We start from the raw sequence: 8,629 nt of genomic DNA, 5'->3' as shown, positions 1-8,629 counted from the left end.
TACATCATAAGATTCTTTTATTCCAGTAGAACAAAAAAAAACCCAGAAAAATAATCAAACAAAAATTGGCCGAAATACATTATGCTGTCCTGGGGGTTCAGGTAGGCAGCAGCTCAGAGGAAGGGCTCTCCCACTCCAATGGAATAAGGACCATGTTTGATGCCTACTGGTAACATGGGACATTCCCCGAGGGGCAGAAAGGGGAAGCCTCCTGCCTCCTGATACCTCCACACCCCAGCAGCTGTTCCTACACAAGCAGAAAGATACAGAACAGACAGGCCTCAGGCTACCTGAACCACTAATAACAAACAGGGAATTGTGCCCTCCTGCACCCTGCCAAAAACAACCTCAATCAAACACAGCCAAAAAAACAGACACTACCAAAGAGTCAGTAGCAGCTGGTGGGAGCAGACCGTCTTCTAAGCAGACATAATATAGAGCAGAGGTCTGGCAAGAGAAGGAAGAGCCTTCCTCCTTTAGTCTACCTCTTCCATGCGGGATGTATCTTCATCTCCCTCCAGAGGGGGAATTTCCTCAGGGACAGCTGCACTGGGCTGCTCTGCAATCATCTCATCTTCATCGATGCCTGGAAGAGGGGAGGAAGGGATGAGATACAGCCTCCAAATGATATAAATGATATCCCAGATGTACAGCCTCTCCTCGAGTAAACCTGGCTCCTGCCCAGAGCCTGAGGAATAGGGCTATTGGCATCCAGTAGTTCACAGMATCATAGAATATTCTGATTTGGAAGGGACCCACAATGATCATTGAAGTCCAGCTCCTGGGTCTGCACAGGAGAGCCCCGAGAATCACACCACGTGCCTCAGGGTGTTGTCCAAATGCTTCTTGAATGSTGGCAGGTTTGGTGCTGTGACCRCTTCCCTGGGGAGACTGTTCTTTGGACAATCACCCTCTGGGTGAAGAACCTTCTTGTAACATCCAGCCTAAACCTCCCCTTGCACAGCTTCATAACATTCCCTCAGGTCCTGTCACTGGTCACYAGAGAGAAAAGATCAGTGCAGGCCCCTCTGCTTCCCCTTGTGAGGAAGCTGTACACTGCAGTGAGGTCTCGCTTCAGTCTCATTTACTCCAGGCCAAAAACTCAATAGAATGCAAGTCAACATTGTTATGAGTTATTGTCAATTAYAGCACTAATCCTGAATCAGCATAATCTTCCCAGCAACATCCACACTAGTACRTGGATACTACCTATGCCATTAGAGTGCACTCATTAGCCAGTAGAGGTTAACTACAAAAGACCTGTCACCCAGCACAAAACCCTGGAGTGAATGTGGTTTAAGCCATGAATATTTCTCTAGGGAAAAATGCAGTAAATCCAGGTAAGTCAAAAATRAAGCAATTGCAAGACTCTAGAGCTAATCACTTTGCAACACTGCAGGTTGCTGTTTTCAGTAAACTCTGAACAGGAAGTTATACTACAGTACAGTCCCCTTACCTGCAACTTGACTAATACAGGGCCCTACTCCTACTGAAACTGGGCAGTACAGAGTTATGAACTAAGCTGTGCCAAGTCACAGCACCTTCTGATTTACATTTTTAGCTAAGTAGGGAATGTGGAGGAAAAGGYTGTGTGTAAAAACAGGCTGGTTCACCAGATGGGTCACATCATCCATTATAGGCTTTTCACATTTACTCTGAAGGAATAAAAAGCCTCGGCTTGTCATCTGAACATGCATTGTGGAGGACAGGACAGTCTGCCCAGAGCCCTCCTGAAGTAACTTGTTGCAGGTTTACACTTTCTTCTGGCCACCTTATGGACAGAGCCAGTTGTGCAYGTCATACCAGCATGGCTTACTTACTGGTGTCCCCCTGCTCCGAGACACCAGCCTGATCAGTTAACCTGCTTTCAGGACCTGCTCCAGGCCTGACAAGTTGCATGGATACTCACCAAGGCCCAGTTTGATCATCCTGTAGATGCGGTTGGAGTGGGTCTGGGGATCTTCCAGGGAGAAACCAGAAGACAGCAGAGCAGTCTCAAAGAGTAGCACCACTAGATCTTTTACAGCTTTGTCGTTCTTGTCAGCATCAGCCTTCTGGCGAAGGGTTTCCACAATTGGATGGTCAGGATTGATCTCCAGGTGCTTCTTGGCCATCATATAGCCCATAGTAGAGTTGTCCCGCAGTGCCTGAGCCTTCATGATGCGCTCCATRTTGGCTGTCCAACCGTAGGTGCTGGTGACAATGCAGCAGGGAGATGAGACCAACCGGTTTGAGACTGTGACCTGCCAACATAGTCAAGGGTTAGCTGAGCAAGGCTCCCATATGCCCTGGACTGGGCCCAGCCACAGCACACGATAGCCCAAGTCTTTGCCCCGGTTCACCTGGGGACACCCCAAAGCAAGCACAGATGCTCCAAGCAGCTCCAGGACTGCTCCACAGACTAATTTGGACAGCTCAGCCAGCATTTTGAGCACCCACTGCATGTTCCCACACTTACCCTCTCCCATCAATGCACGTTTTTGGGTCAGTGCCCCTCGCCTGCAGCCTGGCTGCTTAGAGCAAGATGGTGCATGCTGGGACCTCCAGTCTCCTTTAGCGGCTCCTCTGCAGGAGATGAGAGGCATGCATTGAGCGGGGGCCCTCGCCTGCAGCACGGAGGACCCAGCCCTCCCTCCAGCCCAGGGCTAAGCTCCCTGCCCATCTCACCTTCTCCACCTTCTTGTCCAGGATCTCCTTCATAAGTTTGCAGAGGTTCTCAAACTTGGCCTTGCTCTCCTCCATCTTCTTTTTCTCCTCCTCATCCTCAGGCAGCTCCAGGCCCTCTTTGGTGACCGATACYAGGGTCTTGCCATCAAATTCCTTAAGCTGCTGCACGCAATACTCATCAATGGGCTCTGTCATGTATACCACCTCAAAGCCACGCTTCCGCACACGCTCCACAAAGGCTGAGTTAGCAACCTGCTCCTTACTCTCCCCTGTGTTTGTGGAGGGTAGAAATGAAACATCACCAAGATGTAAGAGCTGGTTACAGCAGGACAAACAGCACCAGTCACTTGGGACTGCAAACATCAAACTGGCAGCCGCCAGGGTTCTAGGCCTGGTGGCCTTTCCCTAGCCTCCAGGAATGAGCCGCAATTCAGCAGGGATGGCCTGCTGAAGGCAGCAGCAAATATTTGAAATTAGGGTTCATATGCAGGTTACCTGCCTCCACCCTGCTAGGACTCAGAGCTCTAGCTCACCTGTGATGTAGTAGATACTCTTCTGGTTCTCCTTCATACGGGACACRTACTCTGAAAGCGAAGTCACCTCATCACCTGACTGGGAAGTGTGGTACCGCAGYAGCTCCGACAGGCGCTTTCGGTTGGTGGAGTCCTCGTGGATGCCCAGCTGGGGGCAGAAGAGATACATGAAGTCTCCAGGATGGGACTTGGATGCACTTGGCCAACCCTGAGGCACAACCATCTGCCCACCTCCYAAACATTTGAGTGTTTGGCCAAGGGCAGCCAGAAAGGTCACCTGCCCACAAAGGCACTCCAAGGCATTCACAAGACCCACTCCCTTTATCCCAACATCCATGCAGAGGACACAGAGCATAGAGACAAGATTGCTCGTGAAGCAGAGGAGTCATGGGCCCTTCCCTCCTCCAGATGCAGGGTGCCCAGCTCACCTTCAGATTCTTGGAAAAAGCCTCATAAAATTTCTTGTAGTTCTCTTTGTCCTCTGCCAGCTCGGAGAAGAGCTCCAAGCATTTCTTCACAATGTTTTTGCGGATCACTTTGAGGATCTTGCTCTGCTGGAGCATCTCACGAGAAATGTTCAGAGGCAGGTCCTCAGAGTCCACAACACCCCGGATGAAGTCTGAGTAGGGGGAATGAAAACAAGCATCAAGTTAAKRATTCTGAGCTTCAATACAGGAAGAAAAGAGCTAAACYACTGACTTTTGTGCACCCACACCAGCCAGTGCCTCATCAAGTCCCTTTGCACTGGGAGTGATAGCACAGGCTGTGGGGATCCCAGCTCTGCACTGGGACGCTGAGGCAGGGAGGGGGCTCTTACTCAGATACTCGGGGATGAGCTCGTCACAGCTGTCCATGATGAAGACACGCCTCACATAAAGCTTAATGTTGTTCTTTTTCTTCTTGTTCTCAAAGAGGTCAAAAGGGGCACGGCGTGGGATGAAAAGCAGGGCCCTGAACTCCAGCTGCCCTTCCACGGAGAAGTGCTGTGGAGCAAGGAAAAAAAAAMCAGCTGCTGGAATGCTTCACTTCTACCAGTTCCCCCTGCAGGCAGGCTGAACTGCCACTCCTCAGCACTGGAGCTGGCAAGAGTGCACAGCAGCACCTCTGGCACCCAAGCAGCCAGCATTTCCTCCTGCTCAGACCCACTATCTCCTGCGTGCCAAGGTTCTCTGGCATCTAGCAGGCTTGGATAGAGAAGCCACGCTTCTCTGACACCACATAGCCTCCTGTCCTGMTTATAGACTGACACTGCTAACCCCTTCACCTGCATGGAAGTCAGTGCAGGCTGCTCCAAGTGACCTGCAAATGCTCAATTCCACTGAGGCACAACCATATGGTGACTCTGGATAAGGGCTGGGAAGGGGCCCTCTGCCTCTCCCTAGAAGCCAGGGTAGCCCAGCACCCACCTTGACAGCCAAATGGTCCTCCCAGTCATTGGTGAGGCTCTTATAAAACTCGCCATATTCTTCCTGTGTGATGTCATCAGGGTTGCGGGTCCATATTGGTTTGGTCTTGTTCAGTTCCTCCTGGTCAATGTATTTCTCCTTGATTTTCTTGGTCTTTTTCTTCTTGCCTTTGTCTCCCTCCTCTTCTTCATCAGAGCCCACATCCTCAATTTTGGGTTTTTCCTCATCTTTGGACACTGACTCTTCCTCCTTCTCATCTTTCTCCTCCTCTGCCTCATCATCACTGATCTCTTTCTCACGTTCTTTCTCCAGCTGTGGAGAAAGAGACATGCAATAGTCAGGTTACCAAGAATCCTTTTGCTCCAGATGAGAAAAATGGTGTCCTCCAAGGCCCAACAAATGCATCATCTGGAATCAAAGCTTCTWTTGGAACCAGCCCTCAAAAGTCCCTCCTCATGCAAACAAAAGCTGTATCTGAGAAGATGAGACAAATGGCAGGAAACCCTCCTTTTTCCATGGCTGGTTTAAGATGCCCTTCAGCTGCACAGATCAAAGGCCTTTAGTGTGGCTGGATACCCACCTACTTCACCTCCAGCCTCAAATAAACCTTCAGCCACAGAAGCACCACTGCCCTGTACCCAGCAGCCAGGAACTAGGGAAGGGAACAGAAGGGATCGTACACTGGGCCTTTTCTGTGTTCTTAATCCCAACACCACCCACTCCTACCTCCAGCTTTCCAGCTGGTGCCTAGTCTTTTCRTTACGTACATAGAGCGTGATGGGGTAGCCGATGAACTGGGAGTGCTTCTTCACCACCTCTTTGACACGACGCTCCTCCAAGTACTCAGTCTGGTCCTCCTTCAAGTACAGGATTACTTTGGTGCCACGTCCAATGGGCTCACCTGCAACGTGGGGAGAGAAACATCAGCGTTTCAGGGTAGAGAGCAACTGTGACCAGCTCCTCATGCCTAAACACTACAGGATATCCAGCATTGACCAGTGTGACTGACARCGCAGCACAGCTGTAGGAAACACCAGGAAAAAGGGCATTTCTGGCAGGAAAACCTGCTTGGTTTTCTGTACAATACATACCATGGTCAGTTCGGACAGTGAACGAGCCCCCAGCTGATGACTCCCAAGCATACTGCTCATCATCATTGTGCTTGGTAATGACAACCACCTTCTCAGCCACCAGATAGGCAGAATAGAAACCCACACCGAACTGCCCGATCATGGAGATATCTGCACCAGCCTGTGAAAGCAGAGAGCAACTGCTAAGACCAGTGAGATAGAAAATGTCTGTGACTGATTTGCAGCAGCAAAGAACTGGGTCAAGCACACAGAGAAAAACATGCAAGTGCTAACAGGCAACCAGCTCTATCCTCAGCTCCTCCCTACTGCTGGAAAGGTGGGGAAGCACACTTACATAGGCCAACAGCTACCGCAGCAAACAAGGCAGTGAAGCCTCTGTATTATTTACCATTATTTGCACATCAATGCCAGCCTGTGACCCRGGCCCTGGGGAACCCATGCAGCCAAAGGCAACCCACCTGCAGGGCTTCCATGAAGGCTTTGGTCCCGGATTTGGCAATGGTGCCCAAGTTGTTGACGAGGTCTGCTTTTGTCATCCCAATGCCAGTGTCCACCAGTGTTAGTGTGCGGTCCCGGGGGTTGGGGATGATGTCAATCTTGAGGTCCTTCCCACTGTCCAGCTTTGAGGGGTCCGTCAGGCTCTCATAGCGGATCTTATCCAGGGCCTAGGGGAGAGGGGATGCTCGATACGGCCTCTCTGCTGGTCAGCCGCCTCCGTCCCTGCCCTGCACAAGTCCCTGCCCTGCACAAGCCTCCCCGGATATCCAGGAATTGGCCTCTCCCTGGGCACCCCCGGCAGAACACCAGCCCGCCCCCGAGCCCCCCGAGAGTGGAAGGAACCCACTCCCGCCCGGGCTCACATCAGAGGCGTTGGAGATGAGCTCCCGCAGRAAGATCTCTTTATTGGAATAGAAGGTATTGATGATGAGGGACATGAGCTGGGCGATCTCCGCCTGGAAAGCGAAGGTCTCCGCATCCTCCTCCTCGTGCTGCACTTTCTCAGGCATCTACAAGGAAAAATAGGCAAACAGGCCTATTTTCAGCACATTTTCAGCGCATTAGCACCAGAAAGSGAGCAGTGGGGTCATCAGGCCCAGCCCCATTCCCCTTTCTACCCATACCTTGCGGATCGTGAGGGACCGGCGAAAGAGCWACCTCACGCCCCGGCCGGTTTTTATAGGACGGAGAGGGGCGGGCGCTTCACCGCACATCGTATCCTTCCACCTTAAAGGGGTCTCGGTCAGCGCGTCACAGACGCGGAGTGTATGGGAGTCAGCAGCGTTGCCGTTTAGCGGCGGCCATGGTGGGGGCGTGCGTGCAATRAATGCTCAGCTTCATGCTGCTGCTGTGTGGTCGCCGGCCAGGGCTCCTCGCCGCCCTTCGCCACGGCGCTTGGAAGGCTGTAGGACGGGGACTTCCGAGCGCCACGGAGAGGAACGGCGGGRAGCCCCGGCGAGGGACTCTTTCCCGCGCCCCGTCGCGGAGGAACACAGCTACCGGTGCCAARGCTCTTCCAGAGTATTCCACAGAGGCTACGGCGGCGCCTCTTCGGCTCCATGGCTGGGGCACAGAAGCGGGGAGCCGCGCTGTCCCAGTGCCCTCCTGCAGCTCCCCCCGAGGCCGGGAGCCGCGTAGCTCTGCTGCCTGAGGCTGCGTGTAACAAGGGGCCCAGCGGAAGAGGGGGGCGGGGACAGCTGTAAGGGTCGGAGTTCGTGGCAGGCCCGTGTCCCTGCTTCAAACCAACGTTTGGAGACGCTGTCGTTTCAGTGTCCAAGGGAAATAGTAACAGAAATAAATGTTAAGCCTTACCGTTCAGTTCAAGAGAGACATGGAGYCCCTGGAGCCGGTCCAGGAGAGGGCAACAAAGATGATTTAAGGGACCAGAGCATCTCTCTTATGAGGAAAGGTTGAGGRAACTGGGCCTGTTTAGCCKGGAGATGACTGAGAGGGGACCTCATCAATGTCTCTCAGTATCTCAGGGGAGCGTGCCAAGAGGATGGAGCCAGGCTCTGCTCAGTGGTGCCAAACAATGGGCAACAGGCAGAAACTGATGCAGAGGAAGTTCCACCTGAACATGAGGAAGAACTTCTTTACTGTGTTGGTGACTGAGCACTGGAACAGATTGCCCAGAGATTGTGGAGTCTCCCTCACTGGAGATATTCAGGAAGTGTCTGGACACAATCCTCTCCCATGTGCTCTAGGATGACCCTGCTTGAGCAGGGAACTTGGACTAGATAAGCCACWGTGGTCCCTTCCAACCYGACCCCTTCTCTGATTCTGTGTTGAGGCTGTGGGCMCAAAAGTCCTGACCAGCAAAGGAAGCTGGAAGAGGGATGAGAGGACCCAAGCCCCCACATGGGTGTTGGAGCCTGTGATGCAAGGATGTGATAACTGAATGATGTGGGGCAGAGGGAGATGGGTTCCCGCTGGGAGGCTGGTGTAGTTCACCCCAGGAGCAGGAGGTGGCACTCCGGCTGTTCCCAGGCACAAGGAAAGATCCCCGGTGCTGTGCTGTAGGTCACTGCAGCACAAAATGTGAAGGTGCATCTGCTTTTTATCAGAGGTGTTGGTRGTCCCTTGGTGTGCACCGAGGGCAGCATCCCTGGGGTGCTGGTGGATGAGAGGCTGGCCATGTGAACTCACAGCTCAGAAAGACAGTCGTGTCCTGGGCTGCATCCAAAGTGGTGTGGCCAGCAGGGCAAGGTACCGTTTTCTGCCTCTCTGCCCTGGTGAGAYCCCACCTGGAGTGATGCATCCAGCTATGGGGTTCCCATCATAGGAGGGACTTGAACCTGTTGGGGATAGTCCAAAGGAGGAACTCCAAGATAATTAAGAGGGGTGGATGACCTCTCCTATGAGAAACTCCAAGATAATTAGAGGGGTGGAGCACCTCTCCTACCAGGAAAAGGCTGAAAGAATTGGTATTGTTCAG

The 8,629-nt window shown here is 52.5% G+C and overlaps 1 protein-coding gene across 2 annotated transcripts; it reads right to left on the bottom strand.

Moving 5' to 3' along the window:
* On the bottom strand, nucleotides 1-6,895 carry HSP90AB1 (heat shock protein 90 alpha family class B member 1). Of its 2 annotated transcripts, none has more exons than XM_057370685.1 (12): nucleotides 6,819-6,895; nucleotides 6,558-6,704; nucleotides 6,156-6,362; nucleotides 5,698-5,857; nucleotides 5,374-5,507; nucleotides 4,607-4,918; nucleotides 4,018-4,183; nucleotides 3,629-3,819; nucleotides 3,201-3,348; nucleotides 2,668-2,936; nucleotides 1,910-2,243; nucleotides 1-586 (listed from the first exon to the last, which is right to left on the bottom strand). In XM_057370685.1, the coding sequence occupies exons 2-12, from the start codon at nucleotides 6,702-6,704 to the stop codon at nucleotides 477-479; spliced, it is 2,178 nt and encodes a 725-aa protein (XP_057226668.1). In that variant the 5' UTR covers nucleotides 6,819-6,895; the 3' UTR covers nucleotides 1-476. The 2 variants fall into 2 exon arrangements, 1 of the variants encoding a protein (XP_057226668.1); XR_008965645.1 differs by lacking the exon at nucleotides 1-586 and adding an exon at nucleotides 2,459-2,565 and having other exon boundaries at nucleotides 2,179-2,243.
* Nucleotides 6,896-8,629: the final 1,734 nt, after the last annotated feature.

Source organism: Malurus melanocephalus, unplaced genomic scaffold (assembly GCF_030028575.1).
Source record: "Malurus melanocephalus ecotype Western Australia unplaced genomic scaffold, MMel_1.1 scaffold_5, whole genome shotgun sequence".
Lineage (NCBI taxonomy): Eukaryota > Metazoa > Chordata > Aves > Passeriformes > Maluridae > Malurus > Malurus melanocephalus.
This window is presented reverse-complemented; position numbering and strand designations above follow the sequence as displayed.